Below are 19,589 nucleotides of genomic sequence, written 5' to 3' on the forward strand. Positions count from 1 at the left end.
TGATGATGATGATGATGATGATGATGATGATGATGATGATGATGATGATGATGCATATTTTAGTTAAACAATTATACTGGGAATAAAGCCTGACTTTTTTTTCCAATATTATCGTCCACCTCAAAAGATATTTCGCAACCTCAGAATTACAAAGTTATAGCTGACGTTGGCTGTTTTCAGTTATTTAGACCATGAGGTCAGACAGCAAATGCTCTATCTGCTCTATCAAAATCGTAATATTATTCGGAGTCGTTATCAAGATTTTCAAAGAAATGCTTTCAAAAAAGCTTGACACGTCATGAAACCTATATTTTTAATGCCAAATTTCTCAAAACTGGGTACTGAGCTGATAGAACTTTGTAATTTTAAGGTAGCGAGATATCTAAGTCAGTCTTAGCCTTTTTTGAGAATAAAAAAACTGTTTCTTTCTAGCAAGTGACACTGGGAAATGCTTGAATTTTGGCACACTCAGTTTACGTTATTTTGGTTATTCTTTTGTCCAAGTGAATTATTGAACTATGTTAACAGGCTTGAAAAATGACGCAGACAATTCCCTATTTCAGAATAACAAAGTTCTATCTGCTCAGTACCTAGTTTTGAGAAATTTGACTTAATAAAACGTTTGAGCTTCACAACATTTCAAACTTTTCGAATGCAATTCTTTAAATATCTTGATAAGGCCTCAGAATAATCTGATGATTCAGACAGAGAATAATGAGCATTTGGTTTCTGACCTCATGAAGTAACTCAAAGAAGCCCAAAAAAATGCCAGCAGGAACTTTGTAATTCTAGGGTAGCGAATTATCTTATGAGCTTAACGTATGGACGAAAGTTGTCTTTAGGCCCTTCAAAAAGGGGGAATAATAACATGTTCTTATGCACAGTAGAACTGTAAATGGGCTAATTTATCAATGTTTTACTCATACTGTTCTGGAACAACATAGGGAGAACTGCTGCTTTTTCTTTCCTCATCCTTGCTATCGTTATTCTTCCTCTTCTTTTTTTTGTATGTTTCTCACTCTCTGGTGAACTGCTATTTCCGTGGTGCCATGATAGTCGAAGCAGAGTGTGTGCCTGATTCCCTGTAAGGGCTTCTCTGTTGACATCCACCCCTTGGCGCTCATTTGACCGTAGTTGCGAGAGGCGTAAAACCTTACTAAAACAAAACAAACTATGAGCTTAACGTTCTAACTGTAATACGCACTGTTCTGACGGACTGTCCAACAGAGTACTCCGGCGAGAAATAAATACACCCGAAGCGGAAATATTTCAAGTTTACGCTACCATCATGTATGTGGACCCCATGAGAGACTTTTTGGGCACCTTTGTGGAAGTTGAGAAAGCAACAGGGGAGACAACTAAACTTCTGCTATACTGCCCCATTAAAATGTTCGGTAAGCGCCCTTGAACTGGGTAAGTTCTTCGTATTGCTACGTTTTTTTTAAATTGTTTAACTTTAAGTGTTTAACGGTGTTTACAGCAGCATGCAGTCATAAGAGAGCGCGGGACATATTATTAAACATTTTTCAGCTGGTAATAGGTTTTGAATTTCTCCCGGGTGGCGGCCGAAGCCTACTCTTATCGATTTGGGACCACAAAGGGATCTTTAACATGTGCAACTTGCACACTGGACCTCCGAGATTTTTCGCCCTTATCAGAGAAGGCTAGGAGTTAGATCTTACCTATCATAAGATCAGGGGTGTGGCTGATATACAGTAGAAAGAAGGAGCCAAAGAGTAGCAGTAGAACGACTGCTGAGTCAGGAGCCCAGAGGAGGGGGGAAATGAGGTGAGGGGTGGGGACAGAAAGTGGCGATGAAAACAAACGACAGAACATTGTTACAGAGCACTAAGGAAGGTGAAAGGGGAACATTAAAAAATTATTTCCGTCCCTGTCCGGATTCGAACCCAGGACCTATAAATGAGGGGTGAACATTGTAACCTCTCGAACCACGAGACCCCCCCCCCCTCCCCCCGCCCCATCGTGTGTGTTAAGAGATGGAGGGTATCAGGCGGGGGATACCACTTGGTAGTAGTAGTAGTAGTAGTAGTAGTAGTAGTAGTAGTAGTAGTAGTAGTAGTCTTATTATTATTATTATTATTATTATTATTATTATTATTATTATTATTATTATTATTATTATTATTATTATTATTTGTAGTAGTATTAATGTTATTAGTATTATTATTTTTATTATTATTATTATCATTGATATTATTTTTATCTTTATTGTTATTATTACAATTATTATTGTATTATGGCTCTTTTCGTCCATTCAGACGGTCAATTTAACTTAGGATGGTCTCAAGGTTGTCTTCACGCAGATTCTGTCGGAGTACTTGCATGTCAGTGCCGTAGATCGAAGCTCTGTTGTTTTCCTTTTGTGGTTGGCGCTTCCCAGCCTGGTTGTTTCTAAGGCTGCTCTTTAGCATTATAGATCTTTCCTTTATCATCATTCTCCATGTTTTCCTGTCCTCAGCTATTTCTTCCGAGATGCTAACATCTACTCCCAGCTTAGATACGCCGTTTTTGTTGGTGTCATTGTACCTCAATTTAGGTCTTCCTTTTGGTTTCTTTCCCTGGGCAAGTTCTCCATAGTGAAGTTGCTTCGGAATCCGGTTGTCGTCCATTCTTTTGACATGGCCCAGCCATCTCAATCTTTTTAAACACAGGATAGTTGTCATGCTCTGGAGGTTTGCCCAGGCCAACACTTCTATATTTACCCCACGAAATGCCTAAGATCTTGCGGCAGCATCTGAGATACAAAATGTCGAGGCGCTTTTCTTGCCTGCTGGACAAGGTCTATGTTTCAGAACCATAAAGGGGTGTGCTGAGGACACATGCTTCGTAAATCTTGATATTTTTTATTGTTAATCTTTTGTTTTCCCATGCTCGTTTTGTCAGCCTTCCAAAAGTTGTTGCTGCTTTCCCTAGCCTGATGTTGATCTCATAATCAAGTGATGTAGTAGAGCTGATGGTAGACCCCAGGTAACAGAACTTGTCCACTGTCTCAAGTTCCTTGTCGTTCAGCCATATATGGCTCTGCTCGGCCCCTTCTTGGATAAGGATGACTGTTTTCTTTACACTGTTCCATTATTGTTTGTAGGGTTGATTCACTGGGAGCAACAAGAGCAGGGGGCTCTCGTGGCCTAGAGGTTAAGGTGTTGGCCTCTCATTCAAAGGTCCCGGGTTTAAATATTTTCTTCTCTAAAATTGTCTCCTTTCACCTCCTTTCCTGATCTCTAGCAATGTTCTGTTGTCTGCTTTCATTTCCACTTTCAGCCCCCACCCCCTCACCTCCTTTCTCCTTTGCCCCATCCTCTGGGCTCCTGACTCTTTCTTCAGCCTTTCTACTGCTACTCCTTGGCTCTTCCTTACTGCTGTCTTTCTGCCACACCCCTGATTTTCTGGTAGGAAAGATCTACACCTAGCCTTCTCGGACAAGGGCGAAAAATCTCGGAGGGCCCGTGTGCAATTTGCGCATGTTAAAGATCCTTTGGTGGTCTAAAATCGATAAGAGTAGGCTTCGGCCGCCACCCGGGCAAAATTCAAAATTTCCTACCTACTGAAAATATTAGGTTTGTCCCGCGCGCTCATATGACCTTATGCAGTTGCGAGCGCCGTAAAATACTTTACAAAAACAAACAAAACAAACAACAAGAGCAGCATCATCGGCGAAGAGAAGGTCTCGTATTGTTGTTTTGTTGATCTTGGTCTTGGCCTTGAGTCGAGCAAGATTGAAGAGCAACCCATCAGTTCTCTAGTGGAGGAAGACATCCCCTGTTGACTCTTTGGATGCGTGTTGCAGTAAGACAGAAAAATAAGTGCTAAAAAGGGTTGATGCTAAGACACAACCTTGCTTTACTCCGCTATTGATGTTGAAGCTGTTTGATGTTGAACCGTCAAACTGAATGGTGGCCTTCATGTCTTCGTGGAAAGAGATGATGAGCTGTAGTAGTATTGGGGGACAGCCAATTTTTTCAAGAACCATGCAGATATTATTATTATTATTATTATTATTATTATTATTATTATTATTATTATTATTATTATTATTATTATTATTATTATTATTATTATTCGTCCAGTGCCAGATCTGAGACAGACATCGGCGATCATGGTACTCCTTTCATTCCTTTGCTCAGATGCTCAGAAAAAAGCTACGTTTCCTTTATCTTTCCCTGTTACCAATTTGTTTAGGTTCCCTAAGTATGTTGTTCTGGGCCTTCCCCTGCCTCGCTTGTCCTCAGTTTTGCCAGTAAGAGCTAGATGTTCAAGACCCTTATGTCTATTTATGTGTCCCAAAAACTGCATTTGTCGTTTCCTTATTGTTTTTAACATTGAGCGTACCACGTGGGCTTGATCAAGCACTACCTCATTTGATTTCTTTTCCTTCCACGACACTCGGTGTTCCTTGAAATATTTCTATTTTTCAGGATTGGGCTCATTTTATTGAAACTAGCCTTAGCCATTGTAATTCTCCGTCTTATTTCAGTGGAACATTTCGCATCAGATGTTATCATATATCCTAGATATCTAAACTGTTGGACTAGTTTGATCGTTTCACCTGTGCTAATGAGATTACAACTAGGATTTGCTGCTTTTTTGGATATTACCATGCATTCTGTTGTCTTTACATTCAACAATAATCCTTTACGTTCACTTTCTGATGTTATTAATCTTTTCTCCATTTACTTTGAGACCTGGACATTCTTCTATGTTTCTAAGGATTGTTTCACTGTACATGTTAAAGAGGTCTGGTGGCATAACACATATTCACTGTATTCTCCATTAATTCGTACAGCAGCGTTTTGGTCCCAGTTCAAATTCCTGATAATTATTAGATCTTTTCCATCTATATCTAGCTTTTCCAGTATTTTAAATAGCTCCTCATGTCTAACTTTATCGAACGCCTTTGAATATTCTATGAAGCATAAATACATATCATTTTGTGCTTCAATACATCTTTCCATTAACATTTTTAAGGTGAATATAGCATTTCTGGAGCCCTTGTCAGGGAACAAAGCTGAATTGCGTTTTAGATATCCTTTTTCTCAATCTTCCCATTATTACTCGCAGCAATATTTTTGTAAAATGACTCATAAGGCTATTTGTCCTATGCATATCACACTCAGTGGCACCTGGTGTCTTAGGTAAAGTATAAAAACTGACCTCATCATATCTTCTGGGATCTCACCGCTGTCTTAAATAGCATTTAGGAGCTTTGTTATTATTTCAGTGCCTAGTTCTTCAAGCGCGATAATCATTTCAACTGGAATATTATCTTGCCCTGTGGCTTTTCCTTGTTTCATTTTCCTAATGACAGCTTGTACTTCTGCTTTCAGTATGGGTGGTCCATTTATTTCATTCTTTATTACCGGCTTTTTTCCTCTGTTATCTTTGAATGGCATTGTGGACTGGGGTGTCTGTGGACTGCCTGCCCACCCTGAGAAGGGGCCATTCATGTTGAGGATATGAGGGTACAAGGAGTTTTCATGAGACTGGAAAGACCTAACTGCCCAGTGATCGTGTAATTCCAGTAGGGTTCACGTTGCCCATTCCCCGCCACCAATGGCTACTGGCTAAAGTTTTCGACTCTTTCATGAGATATCGGCCAAGTGGGAAAGCCATTGCATCGTCACGTCCTGGGTCGTTGTGCCTTTACTAAGAGGTTTCACAGCCAGAGAGCAAGTCAGGCATTCCGCTCGGTCCATCCCCTGCACCCAGACACTCTCAAACTGGCTGGTACCTTCTCAGCCACAGAGGGTGTGTTGATAAAAGCAGTAGAGGTGTTAGGCAGATTAGACACCCACTCAAGGGAGAGTAGGGGTGTGTTAATGAGGAGCATAGCGTCTACCACGCATCAGTGGGTTCTGCCTCCTGCACCTTGTGGGGCCACACCTGCTCCCATCCTGTTGTTTTAACCCGTCTAGGAAACGGGGGGGTTGGTTTGTTGGCGCCAACAACTCGCCATTCGCCAGAGCCGTGTCAGTGAGGACAGGGACCACCACGGGCAGGTACGGTTGGCTGGATTGGGAGAAGCTGTTTCAGACGCTTAGGCATTTCTCAGTATTTAAATGAGACCCATCACCAGTCCTTGATCCCCTGTTATCTTTGAAAAGTTCTTCTATGTATCCTGACCAGCTGTTTAAGACATCCCCGTTGTCCATTAAAATATCTCCTCCTTTTGATCTTATGCATCCTGTATTTGAGCACCCTTTTATTCCATTTACTTCTTTGATTTTGGAATGCATGTATTTGCTATCTTTGTTTTGGTTCTTCTCTATTTGTTGACACTGATCATTTATCCATGTTTCTTTTGCCTCGTTGCATTTTTTCTTTATTACCCTATTAAAGATGTTGTACTTTTCCCTTTCTTCTCTCTTCCATTTGTTTTAATATGTCCTGGGTCATCCATTTTTTGTTAGCTTTTTAGCTTTCGAGGGGATATTTTCTTCCACAGCTTCCATTATTGAGTCTTTCCTTTTGCTCCATAGTTCTTCCGATTTAGTCATGTATTCCTAAGCTTGAAATTTATTGCTTACATATATGGAGAAATGTTCTTTCAGTTCTTGGTTTGTCTTTAAAAAGACCTATGTCAAATTTTGGTTGGTACTTTGACTTTTTAAGTTTCTTCAGTCATATCCACATTTTACACATGACTGGTTCATGGTAACTATCACAGTCTGCACCTGGCAGTAATTTAGATGTTTTAATTGAATTTCTAAAACGTTTCTGAATAAGTATGAAGTCTATTTGATTTCTACTTCTATCGTCAGGATTCTTCCAAGTGTATCGTCTTCTTCGGTGATTTTCATACCAGGTGTTTGATATCATAAAATTATTTTCTCTGCACCATTCTACCAGTCGTTCCCCGCGTTCTTTCCCTTTACCCAGTCCCCATGGCCCAACTATATCTTCTATAATGTCTACTTCCTACTTTTGCCTTAAAGTCACCCATGACTACTTTTACATCTTATGATTTTAACTGTTTCATTGCCTTATCAAGGTCTTCATTAAAAGTCTCAATTTCCTCGTTGTCGTGCTCTGATGTTGGTGCCTATATATTTGGATGACACCTATGTCAACGGTTTTCCCTCTAATTTAGCCACAATGACTCTATCTGACACTCCCCAAAAATCTTTGATGCTCTTTGCTGTTGCCTCGTCAAATAAAATTCCGACTCCTCTTTCATGGGTTTTTCCTCCTGAGTATACAATTGTTTTGGATCCTCTTTTAATCAAGCCTGCCCCTCCCTTCTAACTTCTGAAAGGCGTAACATATTTAGCTTCATTCTGTCCATTTCCAGCTCTATATTATCTATTTAGCCTTTCTGGTACATTGTTCTCACATTCCATGAGACTATATTAAGTTGCTTATTTTTGTAACCAGTAGCTGGATGACGATCGGTGCCACCTGCTGCCGGTGGCCGTCCCTACCGAGCAAGGAGTTAAGAGCTGGATCATGAACCCCCTTAACGCTGTTATCTGAGGAATTAATGTATTTTTCCATGACTATTGTTGGGATATTACAGCAGTGGTTTCCCGTTGCCTACTGCCGGTCTGTGTACAGTTGTCTCTGCTAGCCTTTGTCACCCACTGACAACCTACAAGGCAGTGGGGGCTTTGATAGGATTTATGACGCCTCCCGTCGCCAAGATGGTCCATTCTTCGAAAGTGTGAGGTATTTATTGAAGCACCTGTGCTACCAGGGTTCTCCTCTACTCTCCATGATCATCTCCCATTTGGTTCGCCACTGCTTAGCAGCTAACTTCCATATCTGGAGGCCTAGGCGATCATATGACCGTCTAGCTGGAGGCCTTTCCCCTATCCACCACACGTGGACGCGCTGGGTTGGGTATGAGGACCCTATACTAAATCTTAATACTTCCCTGATTATTATCATTTTTATTATATTATTATTTTTATTATATCATTATTATTATTATTATTATTATTATTATTATTATTATTATTATTATTATTATTATTATTATTATTATTATTATCATCATTATTATTATTATTATTATTTTATTATTATTATTGTTATTATTATTATTATCATCATGTTCATTATTACAAGATACAGACCCGTTCTATGAACTGGGAAATAGCAGTGAAAGGAAATCCCATGACAAAATGTGTGTACCTGATTCATCATTGTATGACCTCCAGGTAGACAACAGAGCTTGTTTTTTATATGTGCAATCTGGAACTCCGTCCTGGGCAGCAGGTCTTTTTTGCATGTGTTCGCGACGTACAATTGTCCATGTGAAAAAAATAGCCGTGTTAAGAAACCCCTACCTTTTTCAAAGTCTGTCCCTGAGCTTTGTTGGCAGTCCTTGCAAAAAGCAGGTTTAACTGTCCAGCAGTTGGAAGAAGATTTCCTAATTGGTGGTACAGGTTTCCCAGGAGTTTGAAGGTTGGATTGAAGCTCTCTTAAGCTTGTTCACAGCACCCAATTGAAGCAAGGGCGAGAGCATTATTGTATGACCTACAGTGTGATAAGAAAGAGCTTCCGCTCTTTGTTACATAGTAATACTTTTAGTTCTTGAAGGGGTGTGGGAGGTACAGGTAAACTAACTTTGCCATTATGACAGCAGAATGTGTTTCTCTCTTCTCTTCATTTTATTAATATGGCAATGCAATGTTCACATGTGACACTGAAGTCACCACAGTCATGTGTCCTTAATCTCCGATCAGCTTCAGTTTCACTAAAGGACTCTGTGTGGCACGCTAAGGCCAACGCTGGCCCACTCTTTCTTGACCTAGCACGCTCAAGGTCTTCCTCCAGATTCTGACTTTTAGTTAGATAACTTCTGATTGATAGTCGCCTTTCTCTGTTTCCTCTCGTTTCACCTCTGTTTCGTGGGGTTAAACAAACTCTTCGTTCGGGGGGCATCTTACTACATTATTAACTAATATTCCATTGGCATCTTTACTCCGAACAGATCTCGATCTAGATTTACATCTTCTTGCTAACCACTCCAGTTCAGTCTTGAATTATGTGCTCCAAATGCATCCAGGACATAATATATAGAGATCAAGATCTAGAACCATGCTCTATTAAAAGCTACGAAGAAAATAGCTCCAAATTTGAAAAACATCAATACAGAGAAGTGAACATTTATTTGTGGGTTTAAACGAACTCAACGTGTTGCTGACATCACTACACCCAGATAGATATCTATATTTAGAAGGAAAAAAAACAATGCAATGAAGTTTAATCGGAAGTACCCACCGCCACTGCGAAGCACATATCCAAACAGAGTTTGATATCGAGATTCTAGATCTGGAAACAGTAGAAGAGGCAGCTTTGTAAACACGGAGTAGAACTCTGTGGCACACATACGACAATGCACAAACCGCGCTTCTGATCTTGCTAACGACTCCAAATCAGTCTTGAATTCTGTGCTCCAAATATAAATAGAGAGAGAGAGAGAGAGAGAGAGAGAGAGAGAGAGAGAGAGAGAGAGAGAGAGAGAGAGAGTCTTGCTCTATAAAAAAAAATCTACGCACCAAATACGCACCAAATTTTGAAAAAGTCAACACAATGAAGTAAACTTTTTGTGGGTTTAAATGAACTCAACGTATTGCAGACATGACTGCACCAAAGATAGTGAATAACAAGATGGGCCACTCAGCCAAAAAAGTGTCCGCAGGAAGTATGCTCTTTGCTTCAGATGGCGCTGCAGTCTGTTTTGAAGCTCTCTTTCGTTTTTCCAGAAGAAGAATAGGAATAGCACCTCCTTGCGTGCGCAGATCGACTGCTGTTCATCAGCAGTTCGGGTACGTTCAGTGCGGAGTTTTAGTTTTTTTAAATATTTTAATGACCTCTCGCCTTTCATTCTAAAGTCAAATTAAACGAAGAAAACCATCACCCTTTCCTCCGGAAGAGGTTTTTTGTCAGCGTAACCACTTTAAAAAAGCGTTCTTCCAAAATTTATCCCAAAACTTGCTAGTTTCACTTTGATTTTTTTTAAACTCAAGTAGGGTAACTCTGTTCGCAAAGAGTGCGCTTTTGTGAAGAGGGCGCCACCAAATTTTGAGGACACTTTTTTAATTGGCTCAAAGAGAGAAGTGGCCCATCTTGTTATGTACTATCATTGACTGCACCAAATGTAATCAGACAAAGTCAATACAATGAAGTCTGGCCTCAAGTATCCATCGACACAGCGAAGCACACATCCAAACAGAGTTGGATAATAAATCGAGATTCTAGATTATATGTCTTTCACCCTATCGACGAAGCACAAACTGGACGGAAGTAGCCCCCCAGCAAAATATGAAATGGCTAATGACAGAGTGAAAACATCTGAAAGCTTCGATTTACAGGAAAAACCATCAAGCCTGAAAAATCAAAAGGCTGTTTCCGAAATTTGAAAATATGCCCACGTAACCCTTTGTGACAATTCTTAACTGAAATATATTTTTGTAGATGTAATGGGCACCTGTGTAAAAATATGTATACTGACCTCACAAACAGGCTTAGCTCCATTATAATAAGATTATCATACTATTATTATTATCTTTATTGTTATTAGTATTATTATTATAATTATTATTATTATTAGTAGTAGTAGTAGTAGTAGTAGTATTATTATTATTATCATTAGTGTTATTATTATGCTGTTGTTGTTATTTTTTATTACTATAGTCATCATCATCATCATCATTTTATTATTATTATTATTATTATTATTATTATTATTATTATTATTATTATTATTATTATTGTTATCTTTATTGCTAGTATTACTTTTTTATCAATAATATTGTTCTTGTCATTGTTATTGTTATTATTTTTATTTTTATTATTAGATCTAGTATTATTGATGTTGTTGTTGTTATTACTATTATTATTTTTATTATTATTATTATTAATATGGTCATTATTTTTTTTTTTTAATCATCATCATTATTATTATTATTACTATTATACTAGCGAGCAAAAGAAACGCAAAATCCTGTTTACCTTTGCAACGGTGAGAGTGTTCGTTTTCCAATTTTAACAAAACGGTGGAATTTAAACACAAACTGTTTTCTTGCACTATGAACAGATACGTGAGGCATCACTGTGAATATTACATTTTCGCGGAATATATTTTCTACTTCTGGTTAATGCATCAAAATGCTCAGTAGTAGTTTTGGCTACAATTAGATCGGATAACCGAAGCAGATCCCCGGTACAAGGAAGCCACGTGGCTGTTTGTAAAACGTAGCGAGATCTGCCTCCATATCTCCTTTATGGCCACATCCAGTTCCTGCATGGTTCTCGGCCTTGGTTATCCTCCCCTCTGTGCGTCTTTTAATTTCGTCCTAGAAATGCTTAATTTAGTTTAAATCCGTGCTAAGGGCAAGGCGAGGCTAAAGAGTGATGCCATGGTGTTGGAGGGAATCATATATATGTAACACGGGAAGCGTGTGCACAAGCAATATCTGGTTGGAACCGGAAGTTAAAGTTTTGACTAAGCAGAGTGGCCTAAGAACTTCTGCTATGCAACGGGCAGCATGGATACCTTGACATCGACCTTGGCCTTGATTTTGGAAGATCATTGGTCCTACTCTGTGGTTCCACATGATTCCACTCCCAGTGATTCCTTTCTATGACACAGTTGCCACGATAACGTTTGCCTTCCTCTTGATTAACTCTGAAGTCCCTGTTTAGTGTATCTAGGGAGAACAGGCATTCGTGCAAAACTGAGAACCAAAGATCAGTCTCTCAGACAGCTGTTGACATGGTGCTGGGCCTAGCTGAAACGCTCTTTGCGATGGTGTGCGGTCAAGGTTGGACCATGGTAAGGTTGACGGCGTCTAAGGCTTACCTGACGCAATCTTTGGTTTACTGTGTGTCGACCTCTAGCTCTTCCGTGGGTACTCCTTATGAAATCTGATGTTCTTGTAGCTGTCTGAAGTCGATTTGAATGATACATCCGGACGATATATTAGTGTGCACGTGCATCGGTCACTCCGGGTCGACCTGACCTTTTTCGGTCCGACGTAAGATTCGTGAGCTGAAAACGGGTTATGAGTCTATGGACGGTCGAGATGTGAACACCAAAATGATTGGCAACCACAATTTGCCTTTCTCCACCCTCCAAACGGCCAATTACTATTACTTGCTGTACAGCCCTTGTTGTTGTTGTTGTTGTTGTTGTTGTTGTTGTTGTTGTTGTTGTTGTTGTTATCGATCCAGCAACAGCTGGGCTCTCGCCCTTCTGTCCAATGCAATGTAGGGATAAGTGCAGGTCTGCTGCAGTTGCTGTAATGTTCCATAGAGTGTGTCGTCAATGTTAAGTCTCGGAGGGAGAAGGGTAGCTCTAGTGTCATTTAGGGCTGTGCAGTGGAACAGGTGATGATCCGGAGTCTCATATGCATAGTCACACAAGGGACACATTGGGGGAAGTTCCGGGTTTATTCTGTTCAGGTGGAAGTTGAGCTGTATATGTTCTGTTCGTGGTCTGTTTCTTTCTCTGTATGTGATTGATATTGTCATTCCTTTTTGTTGTGGTCACATGTTTGAAAACTGCTCTGCCTGTCTTTCCCAGGACCCATCTGTTCATCCAATCTTCTTTGTTTGCAGTGTTGTATGAAGTTGGAATGTTGGGCTGTTCCTGTCTAGAGCCCCGTGTGGCAAGTGTGTCTACTCTGTCATTTCCAGGTATGTTTGAGTGTCCTGGGACCCACTGCATTACTAGGTTGATGCCACAGAATGTTATCAGATGATGACAACCAAACAGTATATGAGTCAAATCTTGGTTTAGATGATGGTCATTTTCTATGGCTTGTAAGACTGATAGTGAGCCAGTGAAAATCACAACAATCGCAAAAACTGTGCGGAGATGGTACAGTGCTGTTTCTATTGCCATCATTTCTGCATCGTAGTTGCTGCATTTCTCTCCACAGGCTGCAGTGATCTCATTGGAAATTCCATCTGGGTACTGTATTAGTATTCCATATCCGACTTTGGTTGTGCCTTTGAATGCTGAGCCGTCCGTATAGACGTGTATCCAGTCGTCTGAATGGCTGTCGATTGTTTGATGTGATGAATGCATCAGCGTCACTGGATCTGACGATTTTGTGCTCTTGTCTTTGAGAGATGTTGTAATGATTGGTTTTTTTAAAGAAAGGTGGGGAGGGATGTTTTGGTTAACTCTTTTGGTTTCTTTTCTGTTTTGTAGTAGATGGTGACTCTCCATTAGTTCTGTGACGTGATGCATGATTGACTTTTGTTGAATTCGTTTCTTTGGTTTCCTTGTTTTTACTAATTTCCTGTTTGGGTGGTTGGGGCACATTCTTTTTGTTCTTTCATGTAGCTCCAAAACTGCTTTATCTCTGCGGATTCCCAGGGGTTCAACATTTGCAAGGATTTCGCACGCGGCGGTAGGTGTGAATCTCATGCCACCATTTATAAAACGAGGGGCATTGTTTTGGACCTTGTCAAGGATGTTGCAAGTAGTTGTACTGCACATAGTGAGTAGGCTATTTCTGTATTCCAGGGAAGATCGGACATAACCAAGGTATAGAGCTCTCAGAGTTTGTTTGTCTGATCCCCATGAACTGATTGCGAGTTTCTTTAAAAGTTGAAGTCTTTTTTTTTTTTGCTTTGTTCCTTATGTCCTCCACTTGGCTTTCCATGGTTAGACTATGATCAAGTTTGACTCCTAGGTAAGTTGGATGTTCTTCTTTGGGGAGACTTTCATTTCCTATCTTTATTTTGAGATTTTCTTTGGCTGCTGTATGGCTCTTCGTGAAGATGGTGTATACTGTTTTCGTGCAGTTTATTTCAAGTTTCCATTTCTGACAGTAGTTGTGGAGCCTCTTGAGGTCTTCATTTAATTTACTTGCTCCTACTATCGTGCTGTGATGTGTCTGCCAGAGAGCAAGATCATCAGCATAAGGAGTCTTTTCTGATTTTAGCACGTTCGTTACATCATTAAAGAAGACCAGGAACAAAGTGCAACTCAGAGAGGAACCTTGAGGTAGGCCTTCCTCGAGTTCTTCTCTTGACGTGTGGGTATTGTTTACCTTGGTTTCGATCCGACAGGAAGAACTTGATCCATTTGTTAAGTTTGCCATTTATCCCGAGGTCCATCATTTTCATGAGTAGGCCTTTTCTCCACACTCTGTCGTACGCCTGTTGGAGATCTACAAAGACAAAGATGGCGACAGTGTGTTTAGATTCCTGAAATCCATCCTGGATGTTTTGACTCAGTTTAAAAAGTTGATCTTCTGTGTTGCTGCCTTTTCTGAAGCCCTTAAACGTGGCGTTGTTGTAGCAATTGCAGGCGAAATGCCCGAACCGATTTTTTACCTCGGCTTTTAGAGCCGAGCTCAGGAGATTATTTTCACCCCTTTTTCAATCATTTAGACCATGTTTCGAAGGCACCACGTGACTTTTTCCATGCTTGAATTAAAGGGCAATAACTCTAGGTGCCGGTGACAAGCAAGACGGACGGCTTTCTATTTCCAGAGAGGATATGATATACTATCGACGGTGTAAACTTTAGTCTTCTACCATTGATGGTTATTTAGTTGTGGCCAAAATAGGGGGGTTTTGCGTTTCTTTTGCTCGCTAGTATACTTTTTATGATTACTTATTTTATCATTATTATTGTTATTGTTATTATTGTCTTATTATTATTGTTGTCATTATGATCATCGGAGCAGCACCGGTCCAGACCGGGCGATGCTGGGCTGACTTGGAGGGAGACCGTCTCACGATGACCTGTGAGAGCCCCAGTGTCTACCCACGGCTCTTGTGCTCACTCTCGGAAGTGAGCGGAGACGGAGGTGAGGTCCATGAGGTGAGCTCTTAGTACTTCTCAGCAGCAGCAGCAGCAGCAGCAGCAGCAATATCAGCATAATTAGACTCAGCAGCAGCAGCAGCAGCAGCAGCAGTATTATGAACAATCATCACCAATCATCATCATCATCATCATCATCATCATCATCATCATCATCATCATCATCATGTTGTTTGTTCGTTGTTTGTTTGTTTGTTTGTTTGTTTGTTTGTTTGTTTGTTTGTACACAAGTCCCTCCCCTCATCCCTAATCTTCTTCTTTCTCTTTTTCTGCTCTCACCCTAGCCAGAAACTGAATTCTGAAATAAACAATTATTACGAGAATAAAATGTTTGACTCCGTCGAAACCCCACAGCTCCTTGACCAGCCCTTTGAGTATTTGCAAAAGGAAGACAACAGCGGGACCTGCCAAACACACATGAACCTTTCCAGTGTCACAGGTTCAGAGTTCATCATGGACCTAAGAGCAGAGGTGGCAGTTTTCAACACTTACGGGCCTGGAATGTCCTCGGACTCGGGACCAAGAAACCGCGTACTGTCTATTAAAATACACCTGGGTGAGTATCTGTTTAATTTATATTATACTTTTGGGTGAGTGTCTGTTTACTTTATATACGCCTTGATGAGTGTCCGTTTAATTTATTTACGCCTGGGTGAGTGTCTATTTACTTTATATACACCTGGGTGAGTGTCTGTTTACTTTATATACACCTGGGTGAGTGTCTGTTTACTTTATATACACCTGGGTGAGTGTCTATTTACTTTATATACACCTGGGTGAGTGCCTGTTGTTTCTTGATATACGCCTGGGTGAGTGTCTAGTTGTTTTTATGTTCACCTTGGTGAATGTCTCTTTTTTCTTCCATCAGAAGGTTTGTGTCGGTGTTTGCCGCGTGCTGCTTATGTGTGGTTTGCTACCTCATTCCTATTTTTATTGGGGGGGGGGGGTTGTAAGTGTTTTGTGGCGCTCGCAACTGCATACGGTCATATTTTGAGCGCAACAGCTCTCTTTCCTGATTCCTTTCAAACATCCACTGTCCTCATATTATTCTCTCCTGCATCTGTTTTGTACGTGTTACTCGCTTGTAACACCTCTCATATATTAATGACTTAATTGTGCTGCAAGTTCTGTAAAGCTTTTACTAAAAACTAAAGGTTTTGTACTATGATATCTATCCACGAGTGTGCATTCTGACCTAGTTTGGACTCATCATGGAGTGGTCTATTTATTATTAAGTCAATTTGGAACTAAATGAAGGGCAAGTAGAAAAAGGCTACGCACGCTCTCGCTCGGCTACAGCGAGATTGATGCTTTGCTCTTCGTATAGGTATCCATGAGCCGCAACAGTGCTGAGGGTGAAGTTGTTTTTGGGTTTTGCATTTTTCTTTTTTCTGTTGTTGTTTTTTTAGCACAGAGTGGCAACTATGAATGTAAGGTCTACGATATTGTAATTCAATCGTCTAACTTACTGTTCGTTCAAACTAGTGGTTAGGCTACCGAACTCGTAATCGTGAGAATGCGGGTTCCGGGGTTCGAGCCTCAGCGGTTGTGTCCTTTTGAAAGTGAATTTCCCACTTGGCTCGATCCTTTCGGAGATGGACGTTAAACTCGGTGGTCCCGCCTCTTAAATAAGCTAATAATGTTGACAGGCACGTTGAACCCGTGACATTTCACCATTTCACCATACTTCTGGGCCATGTTTGGAAGGTGCCAGTTATGCTTCCTACTTTTCTTGTTCTTTCAATTGTTTATCTCATCTGGTATTGCTTTCTCTCCGCATTAACTTTGGTTTTAACAACGAAACTAAATCAAACCAAAACAAAAAAGAACAAATAATATCACTCTCGTGGAAATGCTCTGAAATAATTCCTGTCACAAAGAAACAATCGGTACAATATGTGAATGACCTAAGACACGAGGCTTTAACATCAGTACTTATTAAATGTTTAGAAAAACTGGTTATGAAAAAAAACTGAGGAAATCAACAGATGACATACAGGATAACATGCAGTTTGCCTATCGTGCCATGAGGGGCGTAGAGGAAGCCATTCTCGTGTTCTTAGATTACACCTACCAACACATAGATACACCAATAAATTACTGCAGGATACTTTTTGCTGATTTTCTATCCGCTTTCAACACAATCCAACCTCATATAACGGTTTCATAATTAATTAACATAAACATATACAAGAACATTATAGCTTGGATTCTTGAGTTCCTAACTAATCGACCTTAACGTGTAAAATTAAATGGTGCAAAATCCGACCTAATATTCACGAACACCGGTGCGCCCCAAGGTTGTATAATCTCTCTTGTTTTGTTTGCGCTTTATACCAACGACTGTACTTTTGATAACAAAAACATCAAACTAATATAATTTGCCAATGATTAAATTCTACAAAGCCTTATAACAACAAATGAGAATGAATACATGGACGCTGTAAATGTATTTTACAAATTGGTGTGATTACCATTTCCTTTTACTAAATGTAAAAAAAAAGACAAAGGAATTAATAATAGACTTCACAGTTAAAAAAACAACAATTGCAACAATCATTTATTAAAGATGAGGAGGTGGAGGCGGTAAGCTCTTACAAGTATCTTGGTATAACAATTCATAACAAACTTAACTGGCATCCCCACTCGGCTCTTGTGCATAAAAAAGTAAATCAAAGATTGTTCCTTTTAAGGAAATTAAGAAGTTTTCTTGTCAATAATAAGATTATGTCCCTTTACACCTTTCTATGATTGAAAGTGTGTTATTGTTTTGTCTTTGCTGCTGAGCTAGGAATTGAAGTGTGAAAGATTTTTTTTTAAATTTGACAGAACCATTTAGAAAGCCAGCAATATCTCTGGATATGATTTTACTAGAATTGATGAAATCTATAACAACGCAAGCATAAAAAAAGATCAAAAGCATTATAAACGACCCATCACACCTCTTTCCCACACATATTGTCAGATCACGCAGAAGCATATATTATGTACCTCTAAAAACAAAGAAAGAAAGATATAAAAGAAGTTTTTTACCATCTAGCATATGGCTTTTGTCAGAATAAGCATAGATGTGTATTGCTCTTTAAGGTATGTATGTATATAACTCCAAAGGTCTTGTAATTAAATTTCTGCATGTGGTTGAATGGTGTATCTGATGTGATCTATACATTTTGTCATCTTTACTTACTTCTCTTTGCACATTGATATTTAATTTAAAGTAATTTTTATTTATACCTGCATGCGTTTTTACTGTCCTGTACAGCCACGAAAAAGTTTTCTCTGGGATAATACAGTATTATCTCATCCTATCTTATCTTAATACTAGTACGTGTATATTTTCAGATGTGTGTATGTGCCTGGAGAAAGGTCCCAGTTGTTGGCAAAGCTGATTTTTTCAGCAATGGGGTGGAAAGGCCTAAAAAGTAGTACTTGGTCAAAAAAATTGTTCCAACAGAAAACACACGTTTAACCATTTCTTAATAACATTTAGAAGGGTTTTATAATAATTTTAAGCCTATACATTGCATTACTTATCTATGCAACAAGTTGTATTTGACCAAAGGTTTTAATGTTCAAGAAATGGGGGGGGGGGGTCTCCAAAACTGGTTTTTACACCCCGTGTTACGAAATATAGCATATCTTTAAAACTACCCAACATATTTTAAAACATTAAAAATCAACCTGTTTAACATTGAATTTGCTACAACAAAAATATGCCCTTAATTCAATAACCAAAATTTCCGACATCTGGGACCTTTCTTCACACACACACACATACACAGACACACACACACGCACATTTATTTATTTATTTATTTATTTATTTATTTATTTATTTATTTCCAGGCCCCCCTTTTCCATTCATTGACCCGTATTGCGAATATCCTAAGAAATACTTCCCGGTCAAAGGCACGCTACAGATGTACATAGATTGTACTTGCTCGCCGAAGGACTCAGATCTCAGCTCTGCACATGTCCAGTGGTACCACGCGGGCCAACCAGTGGGAAAAACTGATGATGCCACAGGGGATGCTGTGGTGAAACTCTTCCTAAGAAAGGGTAGGTTTGGATTTAATTATGTCCATGTGTTTGTTTGTGTATAGTAAGGTTTTACGGCGCCTGCAACTGCGTGAGGTCTTTGTTCACGCCAAGGGGTGGATGTCAACACAGGAGCGTATTGTTCATTGTTTCAGGAAGCAACATCCCTGCACTCCGGACATGTCCATTGATGCTCCGTTGCTCTCTCCAAAATGTCGCGACGGGGAATCAGGTTTACTCTGCTCACCTTTCTAGCCGCAACAGCACAAAGCCTGCTTCTACTAGATTCTCCCAAGGCACTCCGAAAATAGCTGTTCACAAGAGAATGGCAAACATATAAAATAAAGAAGTAGAGAAAAAATGACGATAGTAAAGATGAGGGGGGAAAGCAGCAGTTTCACCTATGGTTTTCTGGCACAGTATGAGCATGACTTTAATAAATCAGCCCATTAACAATTTTACTGTGCATAAGAACATGTTAATATCCTCCTTTTGGGCATGGCTTAAAAACAACCTCAGTCAGAAGCACCAGAGACCTAGCAATGTGAAACGAGACAGCACAGCTTGTGGCGCTGTCAATGACAACCAGTGCTTCACAGCAGCGTAAGCGAAGAGAGCTGTTCTATTTATAGTCCGGGGCGGTGAACATACTCGTGTTAGGCCTGTTATTGTTCTAATGTGGGTGAACGAAACCAAGTTGTTAGAGTACTCTGAGGTTCCAAATTAAAAAAAGGGGGGGGGG

General features: G+C 39.8%; 1 protein-coding gene across 1 annotated transcript in view; it reads left to right on the forward strand.

Annotated features, from left to right (window-relative positions):
* Positions 1-19,589, forward strand: part of LOC101859197 — a gene marked incomplete at its 3' end in the record, with an annotated part of 44,607 nt that overhangs the window by 15,079 nt on the left and 9,939 nt on the right. Inside the window, 4 exon segments of the mRNA XM_005107175.3 lie at positions 1,228-1,394; positions 14,673-14,809; positions 15,164-15,365; positions 18,656-18,868. Of these exon segments, the coding sequence (XP_005107232.1) occupies positions 1,228-1,394; positions 14,673-14,809; positions 15,164-15,365; positions 18,656-18,868 (719 nt within the window).

The sequence above is a fragment of the Aplysia californica genome, unplaced genomic scaffold (assembly GCF_000002075.1).
Source record: "Aplysia californica isolate F4 #8 unplaced genomic scaffold, AplCal3.0 scaffold00583, whole genome shotgun sequence".
NCBI classification, from domain to species: Eukaryota; Metazoa; Mollusca; class Gastropoda; order Aplysiida; family Aplysiidae; genus Aplysia; species Aplysia californica.